This window comes from Protobothrops mucrosquamatus, unplaced genomic scaffold (assembly GCF_001527695.2).
Source record: "Protobothrops mucrosquamatus isolate PMUCROS unplaced genomic scaffold, P.Mucros_1.0 scaffold3229, whole genome shotgun sequence".
Lineage (NCBI taxonomy): Eukaryota > Metazoa > Chordata > Lepidosauria > Squamata > Viperidae > Protobothrops > Protobothrops mucrosquamatus.
In genome coordinates, this window is record NW_015389226.1 from 103,234 (window position 1) to 127,943 (window position 24,710).

General features: G+C 34.5%; 2 protein-coding genes across 2 annotated transcripts in view; one reads left to right on the forward strand and one right to left on the reverse strand.

The window, feature by feature from the left end:
* Positions 1-19,474, forward strand: part of CSPP1 (centrosome and spindle pole associated protein 1) — a gene marked incomplete in the record, with an annotated part of 51,489 nt that extends 32,015 nt beyond the window's left edge. The window contains 13 exon segments of the mRNA XM_029286274.1: positions 237-349; positions 2,367-2,516; positions 3,084-3,215; positions 5,959-6,063; positions 6,772-6,832; positions 6,950-7,073; positions 8,039-8,175; positions 10,400-10,534; positions 11,405-11,460; positions 12,687-12,753; positions 13,575-13,681; positions 14,434-14,584; positions 18,631-19,474. Coding sequence (XP_029142107.1) covers positions 237-349; positions 2,367-2,516; positions 3,084-3,215; positions 5,959-6,063; positions 6,772-6,832; positions 6,950-7,073; positions 8,039-8,175; positions 10,400-10,534; positions 11,405-11,460; positions 12,687-12,753; positions 13,575-13,681; positions 14,434-14,584; positions 18,631-18,857 — 1,565 coding nt within the window.
* Positions 19,475-20,560: 1,086 nt separating this feature from the next.
* The window catches only part of ARFGEF1 (ADP ribosylation factor guanine nucleotide exchange factor 1), a 54,694-nt gene continuing 50,544 nt past the window's right edge, over positions 20,561-24,710 (reverse strand). The window contains exons 38-39 of the mRNA XM_015826674.1: positions 24,066-24,183; positions 20,561-22,025 (exon numbers count right to left, since the gene is read on the reverse strand). Of these exons, the coding sequence (XP_015682160.1) occupies positions 21,861-22,025; positions 24,066-24,183 (283 nt within the window). The 3' untranslated portion in view covers positions 20,561-21,860. The remainder of the gene's footprint in view (positions 22,026-24,065; positions 24,184-24,710) is intronic.

Below are 24,710 nucleotides of genomic sequence, written 5' to 3' on the forward strand. Positions count from 1 at the left end.
CGGTGGAGGTAGGTAGTGCCTACTATAGAAAAATCCAACAATTCTTTAAAAGCTTTTGTAAAATACTTTTGGATTGTTAATTGCAAATATATGTTAAATTGGGTAATAACAGTTCATTCAATTACAGCATAATTATAGATTATTTGGAGTAAGATACCTAGCGTCAGCTTAAAAGCATTTGTGATAGAACTTATTACCAGTGCTTACAACTCCCCTCCTTTTTCTTTTTAAATTAGGCTTTACATATACACAAACATCCCCTTTTGCGCGGGGTAATATTTTTGGAGAGCCCCCAAGTCCAGAACAATTAAGGAGACAAGAGTCATATAAGAACTTCCTTCGTTTTCAGGTAAGTATATTTGTAACGATATTAAACAAAGAAAAATGTTTTTCTGATTTAGCTTATTTCCATTTTCTAAATACTGCTGCAGATCTGGGCTTGACGTAGGTTAAATAGTAATGTTTTTATTTAGTAGTAACAATTTCAAATACTGAACACAGTCCCCAAAGGACCATACACTAATATAAGAGGCTAAAATAAGGAAATATAGATTCATTAAAAAGTTGCAAATGTATCATCCCATCATAATTTCTAAATAACATTTTTTGAAAAAATCTCAAGATAAATTTCTTTAGACACCACAAAATGTTCAGTGTTAGAGAATATGAAAACTGACTAGTGGGGAAGTGGACAGAATACAGTGAAGTATCCTCATAAAGAAACCCTGAATAACAACACTTCAGTTTGCAACACTGCTTGGGAGGAATTTTAATTTTCATTATTTGCCACCATTACATGAGGCATAAGTTTTAGTGAGTGAATTGTATACAACCAAAACTCTGTACCTCTTGGAGGAGTTATGAAAGAATATAGATCATCACCCGGGGACTGTTTTCTTTCTATGAGAACATCTCCCTTATCCTTTAAGTGATATTCTCTGCCACAACCCTCATTCTCCCTTATAGTTTAGGAACTGCATCCTGGGAATGGAATCAAGCTGTTACATTCTAGAAATTATGGTTCGTCCTCAACATATGAGCCCAACATTTATGTTGCTAAGTGAGAAATTTGTTAAGTGAGTTTTGCCCCATTTTATAACTTCACTTGCCACAGTTGCTAAGTGAATCACTACAGTTGTAATAATAATAATAATAATAATAATAATAATAATAATAATAATAATAATAATAATAATAATAATAATAATAATAAAAAGTTGGAAGGGACCTTGGAGGTCATCTAGTCCAACCCCCTGCTCAGGCAGGAAACCCTATAACATTTCGGACAAATGGCTGTCCAGTCTTTTCTTAAAGACTTCCAGTGTTGGAGCATTCACCGCTTCTGGAGGCAGGTTGTTCCACTGGTTAATTGTTCTAACTGTCAGGAAGTTTCTCCTTAGTTCTAGGTTGCTTCTCTCCTTGATTAGTTTCCACCCGTTGCTTCTTGTCCTGCCTTCAGGCGCCTTGGAAATACAGTAACATAGTTGTTAACTGAATCTAATTTCCCCATTGACTTTGCTTGTCAGAAGGTCGCAAAGGATGATCACATGACACCCAGGACACTGCAACCATCATAAAAATGAACCAGTTGTCAAGCATACGATTGTAAATCACATGACCTTGGGGATGCTGCAATGGTCATAAGTATGAAAAATGGCCATAAGTCACTTTTTTTAGTGCTGTTGTAACTTTGAACAGTCACTAAATGAACTGTTGTAAGTCAAAGACTACTAGTATTGTCAAAGTAACTTTCTGGTTGTCTGAGCACACATAGTTTAGGATTTTGGTTTCAATAAAATGCTATTCCCTGATGGCTTACTACATTGAGCACAGATGCATAACTTGTACACAATAAGCAGCTAGTCATCCACTTATCATACTTTTAGTATATTGGCACCACTTCTTTCTTAACTGGCTTTCATCTTCATACTAGCTGCTGTTGCTACATTTGTATTCTTTAGGAATTGTTATATTTTCATCATTTAGAGCTCTGGTTTCTTTTCACCTAACCTAAACTAACAATATGATCGGTGTATTCTTCCCTTGCCTTTTCCCCCCATTAATCCTCCTTATGAAATTCCACAATTCCTACTTAAATTTCTGATCATGACATTCCAACTGCTTCTTCTCTTCTTTATTAGAATATCCAAGGTTAGTCTACCATAACTACTAACCTTCATAAAAAAATACTAAGAGATGCAATGGTTTTCATAGTAGATGAGTGGGTGGTACTGTACTGACACAATCCAGTGATTAAGATTGCTGTGAAGAGAAAAGACTTTCATTGATCAGTAGTTGGTCATAATGATCTAGCCAGGTCTAATTAATTTTATGAAAAAAACAAAACAATGGTACTTTGCTTCCAGATAGAGGAAAAAAGAAGAAGAGAAGAAGAAGAACGTGAAAAACGAAGGCTTGAAGAAGAAAGGGAAGAAAGAAAGTTAGCTGAGCAAAGAGCTAGAATACAAAGAGAGTATGAAGAGGAACTGGAAAAGAGGAGAAATAAAGAAGAAGAGGTATGATTATAAATTAGACTTGATTGATTCTTGCCACGAAGAGAACAGTGACTTTTATCATCCCCAAAAAGAGACAATAAATTACTAGTTCTGGAATAGATTCCTTACATCAGGAGTTTTTTTTTTTAAAAAAAAGTCAAACTCCATATTTTTTGTCATAGGAAGTTGTCAAAAGACATCTTCCTTGATTGTATACTTGTGTCTGATTAATGGGCAGATAAAATGTACATATTTTTGATTAGCATTCCAACTTTGCTTTAATTAATATGTGAGTAAAGAAAATGTATGTTTCTATTCCTTAATTGGAGAACTCCTGTTAAGTGGGAAACAGGAAGTAATTTAATTAATTAATATATGTAATACAATTTATATAAAATGAAAATATTTTAAATATATCAGTTTGATTTACAAGTCTCTCACATAAAGATTCAAGTGGGCACTTGGTAATATTACATATAGATAGGCATTCCCATTCTTTGCAGTTTAAGAAAAGACTTCAGAGATGCAGTTTGATCAATTATTATCTCATCAAATTTGGTTTGTATCATTCCATTTTTATCTTTATAGCAAAGATTAAAAAATGAAGACTTATATAGATTAGCTGAAGAAAGAAGAAAAGAAGCTGAAAGGAGAAAGATAGAGGAAGAAGAAAAGAATAAAGAGGATATTGAAACTGAAAAACATTTGATTGACGAGAAGGTAATTTAAAAACAAAATCTTAAATTCTGTCCATATTAGCTTAGCTCCAAGTAGGATCATCTACTTCTCCATAGAACTCAGAACTACAGTTCTAAGCACATCCCAAAATGCTTCAGTCTCAAAACTGCATGGTCTTCCAGGAGATCAATAAGAATAACTCCTAGTTTGATGTTTGAATCTAAAGCACTGATAATTATTGTAAAAGAAATTGCAAAACAACTTACATAGTATAAAAAAAAAATCTTAATGGCATAGAACATTGGAATGTTTGAAGTTGGGGACTGCAAAGGTGCTTTATTGAAAGACAACTGGGGTTTCTTTGTTTTTCTTTGAAGACATTTCACTTCTCATCTAAAAAGTTTCTTCAGTTCACCATGAGCTGGTTTACCTGAAATATAGTCATGTGACTGCAGGAGAGGACTCTATGTTTTATGATGACTGGAAGTGCTTTATAGCCCATAAAGCATCCTTTCTGAGGCTGTCATAACTTTGAAAAGTTGTTAAATGACCAATTGTAAGTTGAGGATTACTTGTAGACATTCCCTAGATTAAGATCTGAATACTCAAATTCAACTTTGTGTTAATGTTTCCATAAATCACATCTAAAATATTTAACAGCATAATTCATAAGAGTTCAAAGTATTATAGAACATTGGTGAATATATTGAACAGTCTTAGCTTTTATTGGGTTGTGCTGTTGAGGCTTAGGTGATCACAGCATAACTGCTGGAATTTCTTTCTTTAAAGGACAGTGACTTCTATAATGGTCCAGGTCCTGTTTGGTAGTTGTCACATTAGAGCATTATGTTTTTCTTTCAATACTGAATTGACTGAATGTCAGGTTTACATATAGCACTTTGCAAATGCATTTTGTAGGTATAAAGAATAGGGCAGGGAAAACTTTTAAGTTTGTTAGTGAGAATTTGTGCCCAGTGGTCTGGGCAATGGATTATTGGATCCCACACAGCCATTGTTTATGTATTGATTAAAATTTGCAAGATAGATAGCAATGCCAATAGCACTTGGACTTATATACCGCTTCACAGTGCTTTACAGCCCTCTCTAAGCTATTTACAGAGTTAGCATATTGCCCTCAACAATCTGGGTTCTCATTTTACAGACCTTAGAACAGCGGTTCTCAACCTATAGGTCGCGACCCCATTTGGGGTCAATCGACCATTTCACGGGGGTCGCCAAGCAAGGCTGTCTGCCATTTTTTCCCCCTTTTCCGGCGGGTGCCTTACCTCCCTTGAGCTGGGCCAGCTGGTGGTCGGCCTGCTCCGTCTCTGCTGCTTGCCAGCTACGCCTCGGCCAGCGCAGGGGGCGGAACCACGCATGCACAGCGCTCCCGGGCAGGGAAAGTCCTCGACTTACGATCGGTTGGGTAGTCCTCGACTTACGACCGGTTTAGTCCTCGACTTACGACCGGTTTAGTCCTCAACTTACAACCGGTTTAGTCCTCGACTTACGACCGGTTGGGGTCGCGGCATTAAATAGGTTGAGAACCACTGCCTTAGAAGGATGGAAGGCTGAGTCAACCTTAAGCCGGTGAGACTCGAACTGCCAAACTGCTGGCAGCCGGGAGTCAGCAGAAGTAGCCTGCAGTGCTGCATTCTAACCACTGTGTGCCACTGGGGTTCACCAGATGCAAGATCGATGCAAAAGAAAAGCCCATTTATAATTCTGCTTCCTCTTTACCCCCTTTCCCCACATACTCAGAGCTAAGGATAGTGATTTCCATTTTTTAAAATTAGTATTATAGAATACATTTGACTTAACATGCCAAATTTCAGTTATTTTCATTTCATAGTGTGAGAGAGATTTATTTTTGGCAAGTATACATTTAAAATCAAATGATAGCACAAAGTAAATTTACCTAACCGAATTATAATGGCAAACGATTACAAATGTCATAAGTACAAAAAAGCCTATAGAAATTTTATATTATTCACAATAATTTATATCAATATCCCTTTACCTTCCATCCATCAGACATTAAAGAAAAGGAAACAGGGAAATTAAAGATGAGTAAGTTACGGGAACTGAACAGTCTTTAATGTATGTGATTTATTTCTAGATAACCTTTTAATGTTTTCCTGAGATGTCCCCAGAATTCAGTCTCCTCCAGTCCCAGGTAGAAGAAATGCATACATTAGTTCTGAAAGAGTGGTCTTGAGATAGATTCTACAGTGTTAGGTTTCTGATGATATTATGCCCTAATTGTGTATTGTTCTGATCATGTTCAAATTCATATGACCAGAATTACAGATTGACAGTCTGAAAAATTTGGAGGCTGAGAGCATCAGGAAAGTATTATATGGCCCTGCCACATTTACACAGTTTTATTCTAGAATAGGGTTTCTACCATAGTTTTCCTTTTTGTGTATTCTAATTTTTTAAATAGCGTTTAACTTTTTAAATACAGTTGAGTTCACTTTATCCGAAACTAGAACTTCTATTAGTATTAACAAGAGAGAATGCTATTGTCACAGTCAATATTTTTTGCTTACAAAAATGTAAATTTTGTATATATTATTTGACAATCAGTTTTCATAAATAGGTTCCTAAAAAAACCTCTTGTTTTCACCTTAAAAATAAATACAGCCAAATCAGAATATTTATTAATGAATATATATTGTGTCAAAAGAAAATAAAAATATAATAATATTTATGGTTTAACAACTGTACTTGTTGAGGTCAGTTTTAGAAGTGCACATTTTCATCTGCTCATTTTGTTTTTCAGATTCCTCGACACCCTTCTCCTCTTATACCAACTCTTCAGAGTAAACCATTAGTAAAAGAAGAAAGGACACTTCTGATGGAGAGTCGTTTGTCTTATTACACACAGGTATGTTTGCTTATTATACAGATGTAATTCAGGAATTATTTTTTAGCATTGACTTTCCTAATTGTGTTCTTGAAAGATTGCAAGTAATTGGGGTAAGGGCATATCAACATATTAATTTATATATTTATTCTCCTTAGTGATGTTTAATAATTCTGTGTTGACATTACTTTAGCTACAGTTGAGAGGAATATTTTTCAAACCTGGCAACTTTAAATCTAATTTTGCTTTCTTCAGCTGATAGCATATGTTCCATGACTTAAATGTATAATTCTACAGTGTGGTTAATAATAATTTTAAAAAATAAAGGCAGATAGGAATGGGGAGTTGATAGAGCTAGACATATTTTATTTTATTTTTTTAAAAAAGGAACATCTTCCCAATACAGCATTAAGGAAATATCTATCCATAGAATCAATGGCTAATTCTTTCTTAATACTAAATGTTCTGGAAAAGACTTGGTGACTATGGTTATTGACAATGTAACTGAGAGATGAATGATTATATGTCTTTTCTCTGTGTGTAGTAGTTTCCACCATCAATATTTAATATTTAATTAAAAATAACATGAATTTGAGTTATATTGTTAGTATCATATGTAATCAGGCGTTATAGTACATGAAAACAAAGTCAGTAAAAGTGAGCTATTTCTCTTTATATGGATGCGATTTCCCCCCCCCTAGATAAATGTAAATTTTATTTTTTTCCTAGGATGTCCCCAGAGTTCAGTCCCCACCAGTGCCAGCTAGAAGAAATCAATTACGTGCATATGGTAAGAAATCTATAACTCTTCTTACTTTGGTTGTGCTAATAACCAGAATAAATATTTCTAAAGAGAAAATGAATACTGGGCATTCTGTATCTAATTATTGTTATATTGAATTTGCAGAAGAAAAAAAGAATGTAATAAATGAACTTTCGGAGATGAGAAAGCAGCTCCGCAGTGAAGAGCGACGACTACAGGAACAGTTGTTAAAAGTTCACAGTGATGATGATGAAATGCCAGTGAAAGGGTAAGGAGTTTGGTTTGTCACAAGTCATTTGATAAAATACACACTTCTTTGGGGAAAGTAATGCATACTTTAATTCAGCGGTCCCTAACCTGGGGGTGGGAGTGGCAGGTGGGTACACGCGTAGCTCCATTTGCACGACTGCGCCTGCCTGCTGCTCATGCAAGTGGAGCTGTGCATGTGTGCTCACCTGCCGCTTCCGCGGCCTAGTTCTTTTGTATGTGAATTGGTATTCTTTCATTAGGAGAGACCTAAAACACATTCTATATAAATTTGAAGGGAAATCTCCTTCCTATAGATTCTTTCTTCTGGACCTGCCCTATAGTGGAATATCAGGTAAGGCTGTGATGAATCTGGTTCTGAAATTGTTTATGATCTAAAGAAGTTCTGCTTTATAGTTAAACAACAACAACCAAACAAACCCATATTGTCTGAGAGTGAGGCTAAGAGTTGGGCTCAAGTAGACATTCCTGGACTTAAGCAATTGCTTATTTTAGTTCATTGTTAATTGTTTGTATTTAGGTTGGGGATTCAAGTTTTTCTACGACATATTATAACTTAATCAAACAGTTCCCTCCCTGGCTGCCTTGCTTAATGAAATACTTGGTATATTTAACTTTTTCATCTTGGAGAGGATTTGTATTTCTTAGTTTATAACCACCATTAATAATTAAACTTTAATGGAAACTATTTCCCTAAAACAACCTAAAACCTAAAATAATACATGGTAATGCATATGGTCACAGTTGTTACTGTATGTAGTGTTTTTATTAGTAAATTGTAAAAATTGGCTTCTCCATGTCTTTTCTAATTGACTTTCTAGAATTCACAAAACTGGAACATTTTTTCATTTTGTTTTAGACCTATTTTTATCATCTGTTTCATTCTATTTTTTTTTAATTTTAACGGAACTTGTATGTTTTTGAAATTTGGATTACCTTTATGCATGATTTTGGTAACTTTCGTAGGAAAAAACAGAATTTGGATGTATTTGAGATGGCCAGACTCCGCATGCAAGCTCCAGTAAGGCGACCATCTTCAAAGGAGATTGCTGATCCTATTAATCTACAGAATATCCGTGAATTTAATGAACTTAAATATAAAGGTTAGTTGACAAAACTCTGAAATGATGTCAAAGAATCAAGCAACAAGCATCAGAATCACTTTCTCAGCATTTCTCTGTGTACCACAGTAAAAAAAAATATGAATTGCGATCTTAGTTTTCTACTCTACATGTAGTTAAAATGATGCTGATAACATACAGAGAAAATTTATCAGCAGACATGGAAACTTGGAGCTTGCAAAGTATAAAATGTTTTTATAACTCCCACCGAGTGTAACAAGAACAAAAAACAGGAAAGAATCCAATTGGAACTACAGTAGATATAGAATATTGCCTGATGGTTGACAAAGGAAAAACAAGGATAACATTGGGATCAAGGGAAGGAACAGACTAGACTGGCTGAAATTGTAAACAAGGAAAACACACTGAAATATTTATTTCAGCCATCAAAAACAAATAGTCCAAACAGGACTACTTATAAATAAAAGCAAGAAACCTCCAAACTTTGCAAAACAGGCAAACATGCAAAAAAAATGGAGGCACTTGAGGAAAATAAAAACTAACCTAGGATTTGGGAAGTCCCCCAAAAGCTCATAGTTTAGACTCTGCTTTTTTAATATTATTATTTTATCATAAGAAATAAAATACAAAGCAGGAAAACAAATAAACAAAACAAAACACTAACAATATTTGTATCTTAAATATTTTCTGCATTGTCGTTTGTTATGTTTATTCAGTAGGTTTTCACATTTGCAAGATCACAACATATGATATCGTAAACTGAATCTGAATTTTGATTACATTTCCAGCACTTATTAGAAATTACATTTTCACTAGTCTATCTGGGGGTCAAATACCAATGATACATCATTTTATAAAAAAATTCTTTCAAGTTATAATTTAATGTAAATTTTAATCCATTTGTCCATACATACTCCCATTTATCTAGTGTTATATTATACCCATTTTTTTTGCCCATTCTACCATACAATCTTTAATGTATTAATTTTTCAGATTCATTTTGAGTAAGATTTTATATACTTTAGAAATCGTGATCATCTCCAGAACATAAATTAATGTCCAATTCAGATTTAGTTCCCGTGAAAACAAAACTTTTTTTTATTAAATTTAAATCTTTCAAAAATTCTATAATAATTAAATCAATCACAAGTAAATCCTTCACTTACTAATTGTTCTCTTGTTTTTATCTTGAATCCCTCTTTTTCAAATATCAATAAGTCTCAATAAGTCATACATTTACATTCCAATATCATCTCTGTGCTGTGTAGTTCTTCATGAGGTGATAGCCATAGTGGCCCTTTATCAACTAATCTTCTTTTGTACTTCCACCATACACATGCAATTGATTGCCTAATAGCATGAATCTTAAAACCAGGGTTAACTTTTCCTTTGTCATACCACAGATAGGCATGCCACTCAAATCTCAAATCAAAACCTTCAAGGTCTAATAGCCTTGAATTTTTTTACAGTTATCCAATCTTTTAACCATACCAGACAACAAGCATCATAATATAATCTAAAATCTGGCAAACCCAGACCTCCTCTATCTTTAGAATCTTGTAGCAGCTTATATTTAATTCTTGGTTTTTTATTTTGCTAAATTTATTTAGATATAGCAGTGATGGCGAACCTTTTAGAGACTGAGTGCCCAAACTGCAATCCAAAACCCACTTATGCATCGTTGAGTGCCGGGTGGGTGTGGCCCATTGGCTGGGTGTGGCCCATTGGGTGGGCATGGCTGCAGTGGTAACGGCAGACTGGGTGGAACTAAAAAATTCAATCAATCAATTCCAACTTTGCAAGATCTTTTTTTTTTCCCACGAGAAGTTGAAATTGACTGATTGAACCTTTTTTTTTTTTTTTTGCACAAGGCGGTGGAGGCCTAAAGCGAAAAGGTTTTATAAAACCCAGCTGAAGGCCTAGGACTGGGGCGCCGGCACGCGTGCCCACAGAGAGGGCTCTGAGTGCCGCCTCTGGCACCCGTGCCATAGGTTCGCCACCACTGAGATATAGTTTTCTACCACTGCTTTTTAAAACAATTGAAAATGCAGATAAAAAAGGTAAGGCAAATTATCTCAATTAGTAATTGTTTGATAAAGTCATTGAATATATAGATCATTTGTATTTAGTTCCCCCGTTCCCAAATATTTCTGTTCAAATCTGTTGGCAGAGAATTATTTAAATCAGTTATGTGTGTTTGAAGAAAAAGATATGAGACTTCTAAACACTTTATTTTATATAATAGATTCAGAAACACGAGTAGAAACAAGATATATGTATCCTGATCCTCCCACCAATAATGATTCTCTGGACATTCAGCAGCTAGCATTGCTAAGAGAGCAAAAAAAGAAACTTAAAAAAATGAGGAGAAATGCAGAAGGTAAGCTAGGGCTGCCTAAAGTAAGTGTGTCTTTCATGGCTTTAATTTAGCTCATAATCTTTATTTTGGTCTTTGCACATATCCACTTATACCCCAAATATAAATATTTATGTCAAGTGCGGGTAAATCAGAAGTTCAGGCAGTTCAAATGAATATGTAGGTGTTTCCCTACATCTCTAGGGGACATCTCCATCTCCCTTTATTGGGCAAAAGTCTGGCATTCTTGTTTCTCATAGTTACAGTATTCAAATTCTGTTAAAATAGGTTTCTGGCAGACTCCATCTTGGTGATGATTTTAATTTTAGAAGTCTTGGATCTCAAAATTAACAACAAGGGAATCTTCAATTAGGGATTTTAATTCTTGTTGTGAATTGGAATTGCACAAAGTACAAAAAAGAAAATTAACAAGTTGTTTCACTGCTGAACAAATATAATATAAAAATATGTTAACAATATGTTATCCATATTTTGGGTGTTTGCAAATTGGCTGAATATTGATAAACAGCTTATTTAAAAGGGAAAAAAATGAGTGAAGAGAGATGCACAAAACTTTGGGGAACTTACAAGAAAAATCCTATTTTTATGTGAGTTCCTCAATAAATATCTAATGGATTGCAGGGTTTTGTGATAATATATTCAGTTTTCTACTTTATTCCTGTTCCACTAACAATTTTGTTTATTTGCATGTAATTATAATTATTAACATTAAAAATTACCATTTCTCAGTAAAATTATATTGCTGTTGGTGTGATTTTGAATACATGGCTTTGATAATATTTATTATATTCCTGAATTCTAGTATTATGGAGCACTGTCGGGATCCTTTGGTTTTTACTTCTGTTTTCCTTATCAATATGTTTGTTTTATTAGGTTCCCTAGATTTTGATGAGCCAGTATCTAACATTAGATCAAGGGACAAGGGATTGGTGAGCAACAATACAATTAATTTACTCAATTTTCATTCCTTGTGGGAAATAATAACTTTGTGAACTTATGTGGATATACTAATTCATATTACTTGAACTTTTGCCTTTTATGTTCAGTTTTTCATTAGAGATTTCATTTTGTTATACAAGGATTATGGCTCCATGTTTTTTTGTGCTGGCTGGTCCCACCTAGGTTGTCTCTATGACTTCTTTAATGGGTATCTAGTTTGTCTAAGAAAGTGATATCATGGGTTGCATGTACAATAGTATAATTTTCAAAGGCTTCTGGGAACTTCAGTTCTGTAGAAAGCAACAGTGCGGATCAGTGTGGACTGGGATTCACATTGTGAACACTTATTAACAGTATTGAATAGTTGTTTAATTGTTACACATTTCACTGTAATTAGAAAGCTGAAACATGGACCAGTATTCTAAAGGATCTTTAGTTATATTTTAAAAAACAATTTCTCAAAACTCTTTGAGAGAGAGTTTAAAATATTTCCTCAGTAGTGAAAGTTGAACATGTTTTGTTGAATACACTCAAAATAACTTGATCATTATTGTTTCAGACATAAGCTATTTTGTATTTTTTCCAAACTGGAGATGTGAATATCAGATAAACTGAGACATAAAAAATTAAAGATGTCTCACTTTGAAATAAATATAGTAGAGCAGGAAAAGCTGCACAAAGGAGAACCAAAGTGATCCATGGGCTGCAGTAGATCCATTGTTAAGAAAGTTTCAACTATTGAAACTTTTCCAAATCTTGGAATAAGGCAGTGAAAGACCACTTGCACATTGTTGTCAAAAACAAAACAAAAAAACAACAACAACCTCACAGGGAGACATTCATAACACATTGAATTCAATTAAAATGAGATTTTACTTAAAATGAAGAGACATAGAAAAGGATAACATTATAATATAATAAAATTTATTCTGAATGAGTACGTATTTCCAGGGTAGTCCAAAGATTATATACTTGCAGAATGAAAGATATATGGAAAAGAAATTGTGGCTTGCTTTTTAAAAGGTAACTTTTCAGTGCTGTGTTACATTTATTTAATAATATATTAAGTCAAGATCCAGATTACATAAGCATTATGCAGCCATTATTTCTGAAAGGTTATATAGGAACAAGTGGGAATAATGGAAAAAATGTTATTAATGTTAAACAAAATAAACTGTTGATTTAACTTGACTTTTCTGTTGCTTTTCATTTGTAGATTAGAGATGCAGACTCAGATGAATTTATGAAAACCTCACTCCTGGAATCTGAGAGTGCTTTTATTGGTGATTTTATCTTTTTAGTATTTCTACATTTGATAGACTACTTATCAAGAACTATTTTGTATATATGCGTCATTCTTCTCAAGTTTATGCAGCATTTTAGTCATAGCTAATATTTGTTGTTTGTTTGAAAGATATATATCATTCTACATTTGTAAGAATAGAATCAATTGATTTTCAGCTATTTCAGTTTTCTGGGTTTCTATAGATACATTTAATACTTTTCTATTATTCAGAAATACAGTGATAGGAGTTTGAATGTAGTATGTTAAAGCATCTTCTAAATTAGTTCTTTAAGGGTTTTCACTGAATGAAGTTATTGGAGATGGTTTTGGTCTTGCTTTTCCATAATACAGTAGTCTTCAACTTATGATTACAACTAAGCCCAACATTTCTATTGCTAAGCAACAGTTGTTAAGTGAGTTTTACCCCATTTTACGACATTTCTTGCCACAGTTGTTAAGTGAATCACTGCAATTGTTAAGTGAATCTGGCTTCCTCACTGATTTCCTTGTCAGAAGATCACAGATGACCACAATGATTCCAAGACACTGCAATCCTCATAAATATGAACTAGTTGCTAAGTGGACAAATTTTAATCCCCTGACCACGGGGATGCTGCAACAGGCATAAGTATGAAAACGGTCATAAGTTACTTTTTCAGTACCATTACAACTTCAAACAATCACTAAATGAATGGTCATAAGCTGAGGATTATCTGTATATGGTTATCTAATATAGATCAGAAACTAACTTTGCAATTTCTCCACGAATATTGCTTAAAAATTAGTATGAATTTATATTTTGACACTGGCTTCTTCTAGGAACAGATGGTGAAACTTACCCAATTTTAGAAGAGCATAACTACAATATGAATATAACTCCTTCACCCTCTGTATCTGCAAGAGAAAGAAGGAGAGAGAAGAAGAAGGTAAAGGAATTTATTCGATTTTTTTCCCCATTGAAGCTTAGTGAACCTAAATCTTAACTGAAATCAAATTCTACCATCTGTTTATTTTAACAAGCCTTATTCAATTAAATTCTCTCTCTCTGTGTGTGTATTTATAACTGGTATCCAACATTTCTGGCTTTGTGGACCGCCGGGGGGGGAGGGGATGCTTTCATATGAGTGGCGGGTGAGCATGCATAGCTCCATTTGCAGAAGCAGCAAGCATGCATGCCCCATCTCATGCAAGTGTAGCTGCACATGCATGCATGGTTGCTCACTGCTTCCACAGCTCGGCTGGGGACCCCTGGTTTAGAATATCTTTTTTATTCTATATTTCCTGACAGTAGAGCTCAGTATTGAATTAAGGAGTGATGGCTACTGGGCTAATCTACAACTGTGAAAATATCAGTTAAAACTATAGTCCGTCTTTCCAACCCAATATAGTAATAATAACGATAATAAGCAAAATGATAACATAATTAGTATAGAGGAAAGGACAAAAATCAAAGTCTACATTAGACATTTAATCAGCAACCATGAAAGTATCTTGAGATAACTTAGGGAAAATTAACATCTGACAAACTGATGAAGTAACTAGCATTTTGTTTATAATGTTTCTGTGTGGTATGTAAATTATTTCAGTTGAAAATGTGGTTATTTTGGCAATTCCAGTAATATTGACTTGGCAAGAATTTCATAATAATTCAATTTAACATAATTCTCTATATCTTCAGGATGATGCTTCTCATAGGAGGACTCCACCACCACAATTTGACAACAGCTCTCTCCACTCGAATTCTACTGTCAACATAGATCAATTAAAAGCCAGAAATGAAGAAAGGCTGCAAAGATTAAATGAACTACATAAGAATGCCAGTCATATAGGTATCATCTCTTTATTGAATGATAGGACAGAAATTATTGAAAAATTAAACATTTTTGTTAGATTTGGAAGTGTGAGCAAACTTTACCTAGAGCAGCTTTTCCCAAACTTGGTGTCTTTCAGATGTTTGCAGTTCATCTTGTAGGATTCTCAGAAATTGCCTCACTAGCTGTGGAATCCTGGAAGTTGACCTGCATGTTTGGTACCCATTGGATGGGAAAGGCTAGCCAAGGGCAAAGTAATGATGCTTAATAATACCCAGCATATATGGCTAATATGCTACCAAGGCTAAGCTACTACATAGAAGACAAGAGTGCTGCACCACGCTGCACTGTCATTACTTCCCTTCCACATTCAGATTTTTAACATATGCAAGTAATATATTTTCCTTAATTTAAGTTTATTAGATTGAGTCTTCAGCTCTAGGTCACCATACACAAGTATTTCAGATCTTCTGTAAGACATTTAAGGGCTATGAATAGTACTACCATATTTTCTTTCAGTCCTTTTCTTCTTGAGGCAAGAGATATCCAATCCCATCAACTTTGTTCTTGTAGGCCTTGTTTTTTTATGCCAGTAATGTATTTTAATTTACCTACCCCCTCAAAGTGTGATGCTCAGAGTTGGATACAGTCCATGCTTTGATAATATTTAGTCTATGCTCCGATAACATTTCCACCTGAACATGACTTCTGCTGTGGTATTATGTGGACGGGTTTCCATGAACATCTTTTCAGCTTTGCAGCTCTTACTTTCAATTTTGCAATTTGACACTATAAATGTCAGGCTGCCAACCTTAGCTGGCTTCCCAGACACTTATTACTTGGCACAGGGCTGTTTGCTTTTGTTTTTACAATAAGTGCAAAAATAAAGACAAAGACAAGGATCAGGTGAGAAGGACAGGATGTAATGGTATGCGGGAATGATATTGGGAGATGGGAGAAGAGCTGCCGTTTATACAATGAACTGATAAAATTTGAGTCCAAAGGAAGAGGAGTGGCAAAACCATCTCTAGTTTTGGGAAGCCTAAAAGTGAAAAAAGTGAGGAATACTTCCAAACTTGGAAGTAGAATGCAGTATTGCAGGCTAACTCTGCCCACAGCTAGAAGTTCCGACCAGCTCACAGTTGACTCAGCCTTCCATCCTTCCCAGCTTGATAAATAAGGACCCAGATTGTTGGGGACAATATGCTGAGTCTGTAAACTGCTTACAGAGTGCTGTAAAACAATATGGAGCAGTATATATGTCTAAGTGCTATTGCTATTACTATTGCAAATAAAGACATCTAGTACTTCTGGCTGTGCTTCTTGTCTAGTCTACCTCGCAAAGCTGACATCAATCTTGCAAGCATGAAAGTAACCCTACCTATGTTCATTGTTATTCTCCCCAAAAGCAGGGAGAGTCCCTTCTGAGATGCTTTCACCACCCCTCCTCCTTCAGACTCAAATTTTGTTTATTAGACTGTAGGCAGGGCTCTTCCTGTTTTCCAAGGACATTTCCACATACCATTACACAGAGTGTGAGCAGTAGTATAGTTTTGGAACTACTTCACTGTCCATCTTGAGAAAAGCTAATTGACTCTGATAAATGCTAATAATTGTTATGATGGAGATAGCCATTCACTGTTGTGAAATTGGATATGAAGATCTTAGGATTAGAAAGACTAATGATACAGAACGTAGAGAATGTGTACAATCAGTAGAACTATTATTTTTTAGCATTTAAAAATGGGCAGGGGGGGAAAAATAATATTAATAATGGGTGAAATTCAGAGTCATCTGAGTTGACACCTGCTTGCACAATAGGATACTCTTCCCTGTTGCTCTCTAGAGTTGTCAACATAACATAACATAACATAATTTTCCATGATGAGCTTTTGGTATATATAGGAGGCTTCAGGAAAGTAGGGGAATTGCCTCTTTTCCTAGCCTACCTTTAGTGGAACTGTAAATTGAATTTCTCACTGGAATTTTGTGATTAAGCACTCAACATCATCTTAATCCTTTGTTGCAGCATGCATCTGATTTATAATCAATTGATCATTGATTGCATTAAAAGTAGCATTACTACTTAATTCATTCTTTAAATTTCTTGTTTGCTTTCCTCCAGTCAGAATGCAAATTGGCTTTTCTCAAATTTGTATGCCTTTATTTGAAATTTCATCCTGGATTTTTGAGCCAGGCTTACCATTCTTCCAAGATAATTTTGATCTTTTTCGCCCTGCTTTATGCAGTCTATAAATCTGTTGAAATTTCCCTTCACCAGGCAGCATTATATCTCAGGTACTATCACCATAAAGAAACTAATGAGGTGTTGAAAAAGAGTTTCCTGCAAATATCATATATTCTTTCTTGATAGGTTAGCATATTCCATCACCAAAATCTGGACTGATTTTTGACATTTTCTTTGTAGAAAGGAAGTAATAGTCAGGGTGAGTAACTGACCAAATTTAGTTTCTTTTAGTTATCTTTTAGAGAGACTGATAGATATTTGAAGATCCTTTTTGAATTCCAGTTTCTCAATGCAGCAAATGCCAAAATAGATTTCTGTTCATAGAGAAGCTTTTCTTTGACAAATGCTACTATGTGCTATTCAAACATTTCGTTTTGCCACATCATTAAAAAAACCCAGCTTCTACATACCAAGAAAATTATTCTTTCTTTGAAACATCAATAATGTGTCTACATATTGAAATTCTGTATAATAGGGAGTCCTTAAAACCTCTTAGGACTCTCTATATTGGACTGGGCCTATTTTCAAATTTGACATAATTATTTATTGCTGAAGCTGCAATTTCAAAAAGAATCTTTATTGTAGTTTAACTTTTTGTATTATTAAGTTTGGGCTTGCTTAAAATTAATTTATACATCCCTTTTCATGAATTAGATATGTAACTGTATACCCAAAGATACTCAAATAGTTATACTTGTCTTTCATATACACAGATCAGTACTCAAAACTTCCACCTATGTGTTTTAGGAAAGGACTGGATTTATCTGGAAAAGTATCCGCTGTTTGATGCACATGTGGATTTTTAAGCTTCCCCTGCAATTAATTTTCTTTAAATTTTACACTTTAGTAATTTATTAGTTAGTAGTAATTTGCTTTATATAGATACCTTTATATTTAGTTAAATCTATTCTTCCTTCCATGCATACAGTATTTCCTGTATCACTGGCTACTGTACAATCCCTGAACATCATAGAACCTTCTGTATATTTAATTGTTGGCAAGGTGTTTTTTTTTTCTTCAAATACTTCATCTCTTTTTCTCCAAAAGTCTCTTGTATTGTTGTGGTCAAAAAGTTCTAACTTTGACTCATTAACCCAAAGCACTATGCTCCAAAAGATTGCAGATTTGTAAAACTTTTTTTTTTTTTTGCATACTTGAGACTGTTGTGATGAGGTTGAAGAAAAGTGTTGTTTTAATAAGTCTCCCATGCAAAATCATTGTTGTATAAACAATGCTCTTCAATGGACAGGGACTCCAGTGTCAACTAAACTTCAGTAAGTAATTTGTGGTGATTTCTGGTTTCTGTTTTGTACATCTGATTAGTTTTCAGGCCATTCTAGCAGAATTTTTTTCTTAGTTTTCACCGGTCAGCAAGAAATTGAAACCTGAAGAGAGATTGGTTATTTCAGCAAGTCAATCTGAAACAATCTTTCAAATTGATCATGAAATCCCTACCTGACCAGGAATGCCTAAACTTTTGCATACGGAAGTATCTCTAATGTAAGAAATACAGGAAAAAAGAGAGTTGGATCCTCTAGTGTTATTTTAAGGCATAGTGTGTAGTTGGTCTTGATCACCTTCATACTTACCTTAGAAATGCCATTTCTCATTCCTCTGTGTTAAATATTTCCTTATTCTAAAGGAAATATTGAAAATCTGAAGTATCCCGATTGGGCAACAGTTGTGCTGGCCTTGCTGCATTTTTATTCTACAGAAGTCTTCTGTAATACTTCAGAATGAATAATTTGGTCACTGAAATATATGGTAGGATACCACATATGACATCATATATTAAAGTTTGTTTCTTTTCCTCAAGCTGATGACATTTCACTGGGGAATGGTGATGACATCCTGAAGGAATTACTTCCTAGGTATGGCAGAAGACCCAGTTCGATTGATTCTGTGGCAACTGAGCTGTGGCTTAGACCTGGGACATCAGAAACCTTTAAAAGACTCATGGCTGAGCAGTCAAGTCAAGCTAAACCCACTTCTGAGAAGAGGATAACATTCAATTGGCAGGGGCTGTCAACTGCCCATGGCTAAATAAACCTGTGGTAAAGCTGTTTGTGCCTTTCAAAAGTTTCTTCACTATTGCACTTTTATATTCATAGTTGATTGTAAAAACAATGCCTACCTTTGGTCAATTATCGATACATTACTGATGACATCTAAATTTGGAAATATATTCCCACAGTAAATTTTCATGAAAGCTTCAGAATATAGCTAAATATACAATTTAGTGTACATTTAATGGTACTGAAGCAAAAATTTTCAAGTTTATTTCTGAATTATTTTTCTCTCTCAAAAATTACCTCAGATTTCTGCAAGATTGAGAAATATGACCTGAATGTAATCAAATAAAATACTGTGGCTTGTTGTTCTTAGACATGTAATAGATGTTTAGGGATTATCCAGGATTTAAATTCATTGCTGCTTTACTTCTAGCCCACAAGTCTTATCCAATCATTTGTTCTAAAATGCTATTTTTATATTTTTATGTGTATATGTGTGTTCAAATGTCAATAGTGAATTCTATAAATGTATTTATGTTCATGACTTAAGATGACAAAATAAATTATATTTTTATCAGGATTCTAATGAAGTATTTGTGAAGATGGATATTTTGTGAAATGAATAAATTTTCTTTAATAATGAAAGCTCTGGAGCTTCCTTGATGCTTTTTTCTCATTGCAGTAGAAATGGCATGTGGGCTGAATTTCATTGTTGAACTAAATTCTAACTGAACTGTATTAAGTCTAATACAAATTTGTTGATTTGTTAACCCCTTCACATTTATTTGGAAGGAAAAAATACAAATGTTACTGGCTGAAGGCAAAACTGCAGGGACTGATCAACATAAGCTCTTTTTTGTGTAACTTTGCAAGGTGTTTATTGTATGTTACACGTAATATTTAATAGTATATGTAATATACCATTAAAATGGACTCTTCCAACAAGGATCAATTTCCCAACTATAAATTCTGGAAGGTTAGATGGATAGAAAAAGGTACCATGAAGAATTTTCTGATCACTTAAATATAACTTTTTCCTTATCCTTCATCTGGATGTAGTTCAAGTTCTCTTTCATTGAACATTTAATTGTAACAAAAAACAATTGCTTTTAGGCAAATATACAGAACAGAAGCTATAATAGCAAAATATAGTAATTTGCAATGTCAGTCATTGGCAACTTCATTGGTTACTAATCCTTTCCCCTCCAAATAGGGAAGGATTATTGAGTCTCTCATTTGAAGTCCAAAAAGTACTTCGTAATAAGTTTAGCTCCTGTCCTCAATTGCTGAGAGCAAAGAGGAAAGAGATATACTACACCAGTTTTCCCAAGGAAACAGTATTTTCTCAGAGTAGGGTCACTCTTCTGCCTCATTTGAAATCCTTCAGTTTTTTATAGCTACCCTATGGCTATAAGATAGTAAAGATCCAGCAGTCTTGTTCTCATCACAGGCTGGGAAGCTGCTGCTTGCCTTTTCTACTCTGTATAACAGATAAGCCACTTATTGGATGATGAAGCTACTAGTCTTGATCAACTACCAGAAATTTGCAGTTATCAGCCCTGTCTTGTTTCTTGTCTAGTTATTGGAGAGACTTTTGCATGGGGGCCAGTTCGAGGCAGCCTTCAGTTCTGCCGTTTGTATATGAGACAGAATACTGTCCTAGGTCTTGATTTGGCTACAGCTTTTCCAACATAGGAAGATTTGAACTGAAAAATAGAAGGAATGATATTTGAATTAAGTTAAATTCTTTAATCACTTGCAAACATGCTGAAGGCAATCTGCTTCAGCACTGTTAACCATCATTGTTAAACTTTTAAGTTTCTTGAAACATTAAAACAAGTAGTTTTACATTGCATTGGTTTTCATTGCACCGATGAAAGAATTCAAAAACTTTATTGACTTATAACCTGATTAGAATATGCCAGATGAGAACCAATATTGTACAGAAAGTTGTACAGAATTTACATAGAAAACTTTACAGAGCTGTACCATATACATTTTTCCATCTGAAAAAATTTTCTACATCCACTGTAAGACAGAATGCTTGACAATCTTTTCTTTAACCATCAGAGCACAATTCACAGTATGAATACATTTCCAATAAATTTAAAACCGTCCCTAAACCATGCCAGATTTGTTACTTGAATATATTTAACATTACATTCTGTACAGAGTGAAATCTACATCAAATAACCCCCCCCAAAAGGTGACATAAGATAAAACCTAGACTCATTTGCAGTGATTCAAGTTCCAGCCCAGAAGGATCGTTGCAATGGCTTGTTATATTTAAAAGCCCTATCACAGGTATATTACAAACAATTAAGCCAGTTGTGACTTTTTTCAATCTCTGCCCTTCTCTAAAGTTAGCAAGACTAACTTTTAGGATACAGACCAAATCAATCACAACATAAACTCAGACTAGTGCATTTGGTAAACAAATGTATGGGTTTCTATGAAATAATAAAAGAATGCAGGAAGAACTATATAGTGTTTGTAATTTTATATTACAGACCTGCACTCTTATGTTTTTTTATTGAAGAATGATTACCTATATCTCAGCTTGAGTGTGCAGATTTTTTTTTTCAGAGTAAGAATTCCATAAAGTTGCTAGATCTCTTACCTAGTATTTTCCTGTGCTCTCAATACAAACCATTCTTTCAAATACCGTTCTCCTGAGTTGTACTCTATGGAAGTTCAAACTTTTTAAGTGTTAGTTCTTTGGGTACATATCTTAAGTTCACAGCCATCATAAACATACATACACACACACATACACATAATATGTATGTATGTCTGAATAAGAGGACATCACAGTCCAAGCTGACAATAAGACTGTTTAAAACTGGCTCAATGCTCAGCATAAGCCAGGAAAGAGAGGAAGAAGAATCCACTGGAGAATTAAAAGTTTTGCAAGCCTAAGTTACAGCTTTACTCTATACTGTGAACCCGTACATACACACATTGCCATATAGAGACCCTCATTATGAACATCCAGTGCAAGTTGATTTGGTTCTTTGTTTCCTTAGTTATGCTTTTACTGCTTGGCTACATCTTCCTCTTGATCTGCTGGCTGAGATATTTGGAAAACAACTCCAATCCGTAGAAAAAATCTTCGCAAAACAGCCCGGAGCTCAGGAATCAGATCAAATTGCATTATTTCACACAAAAGAGGATAGTAGAAAGATGCATGAGCTTTGAACTAAGGGAAAAAAGAATTCAGTCAGACATTAAGTTTTGGAATGCGTAAATGCACTAATTAAAACATTACAATTAGAATTATCTAGGTGTCAGATCCCTCATCCCTTTTTCTGAAGAAACAAATGTGCATGGTCTTATTAGCACTGGAGTACTGATACCAGGAGAGAAAAAAAGAAGGCAAATGGCAATATGACATAAATGGATTGGAATGTTTTTATTCCTTAGCGATGGAGGAGAATTGATCCTAAAACTGGATCAATTATGACAATTATGATCTGTTGTAAGGGAAAAAAAACTGGGTTCAATCCCTGGAAAGAAAGGAAAATATCCTTCCTTATTCCTTCAAGCTTGAGTTCAACTGGAGTCTGTGGCCCACAACATTGGAATTAGAATTGATCTACTACTGACAGAACAATCTACAAGGGATGTACCATAGCTATATTATATTTTGAAATGAAAAGAAGTCCAACACCAACATCTGGAAAACTGATTTTTTCTCAGGGAAAGATTTGTGAGATTCTTTATATTTAGTGCCCTCATGAAGGCTTCAGTTTATCTGAGCATAAACTGAAATACATGAAAAACGTTTCCTATTTTTCCAGATTAATGAGGACGCATTATACACATGTGATAATAGAATCTGGCAAGAGATGGGAATGCATAGTTCTTTACTTTTAGAACTCTTTATTGGCCAAGTGTGATTGAACACACAAGGAATTTGTCTTTAGTGCATAAGCTCTCAGTATACATACAAGCAACATGATAAATTTTAATTAATATATTAATTAATACCTTTTATTATCCCTCACTATTGGTCATATTGACTAGTGTTACTGGGAATTGTCAGCAATATCTAACATGTCATGAAAAAGTTAAGTGCACCCCATTGAAATTTTTGACGTTTTCAATGTATTTCGGTATATAGATATTTGTACTGCATTCCAACCATATTGATACATAAAAGGATATAATATAGCAAATATAATAAACCATTTACATTTTGTAGTCTATTTTGTAACTTAAAAAACATACACGCAAATTTTGCATGTGAAAAGGTTGCCTCTATATTTATCACTACACACTATTAACATGCGTTTCAGTTATAAACAGGTATACTAGATTTTTGTATAAATGATTAGATCTGGGAGGAACTTGTCCAAGTGAATAATTAGTTTGATTTGCTCTTTATAGTTAAAGTGAGTGGTATCATACCTACATGGAAAGAGCTCTCTAAAACCTTTAGAAAGAAGGTTATAGATGCCTATTAGTCTGGGAAGGAATTTAAAAAGATTTCCAATTGGACATCGATTGTTCCACTGTTCAGAAGATCATCTACAAGGAGAAGATTTCAAACAATTGCAACTTGCCAAAGCTAGCTGTCCCAGCAAGTTCAGCCCAAGAGCAGAATGCAAGATGCTGAAAGAAATCTCTAAGAATCCCAGAATATCATCACGTAACCTACAGGCAACGCTTGCCACTACTGATGTAAAAATGAATATCATTATAAAGAACCTGTACAAACTAGTTTTACATGAGAGATGTACCAGGATAAAGCAACTGCTGTCCAGAAAGAGCATCAGGACAAGACTAAATTTTGCCCATGGTCAAAAATCATAAATCAGGACCTCTACATTCATCCATAACCAGACTTAAGTGCTCTTACTCCCTCCAGCTTCACAGTTTGCAGTGTTACAGAATTTTATACAAGAAAGCCTAGAATCAGTTTTTAACATTAGCTACTCCAGGAGAAAGTGAGCTTTCTGGGACAGCGGGCATATTTAAAATTTAGAGAACATAGCAGTGGCACAATCACAAATGGTTGTCATATAAAAAGAGCCATTATAGTAAATATAGTTTGATACTTTGTTTCACAGCACACCAGCTACTCCTCCTGCCTTGCTTTCAGATAAAACGATTCTAATAAAATATTAACATCAGACGGACTCTTATAGACGCCATGGAAGTTTCCTGTCAGTATGCTGCAGTCTACCAACACTTCAACTGCCTACTCTTGCCCTAACCATTCAGAAGGCTTACTTACCCGATCATCACTTATCTTCAGAACCTTTGTTAAGAATAAAAGTAAAAGGCTAGTCCAAGCTTCCCGGTGACTCTCTGAAGTCAAAGTGAGGAAGTAGCTGAGAGCTTCCCTGCAGACACTACAAGCAACATGCCAACATGAAAGCAAAGTTTAGTTGTTTATTTTCAAAACAGAATCTTTATCAGAAAAACTGCATATTCAGAAAGACAATTCAATAGTCCCATCCTACACCAACACATTAAAAGGCACGTCAGTAAGACCAAGCATACTTAAAAGTTAGACAAAACACTTTAGTATATTGTAAAGCTGTCAAGGGGCAGCTGAAATGGAGTGTTTCACTGATTACTGAATGGATGATCTCATCTCAAATAAAGATGCCTATAGCTGACAGTCAATTATTTCAGATATTGGTAAGAAGTAAAAGGAGAAGGAAGGAGTGAGATCATATGTCTGTTTACTGAACTACTGAACAGCAATAACAGAAAACATGCTGGTAGATGATGACTTGCTGGCTCTTTCCTTTACTGTCTTCTCAAGATTCTTCTTTTGAAGAACCTTGCTAAATGGAATCCTCTGTGTCATGAGGTTAATTGCTGAAAATTAACCAACTCAGTATGTTTTTAAAAATTTAAATAATACTGTGCA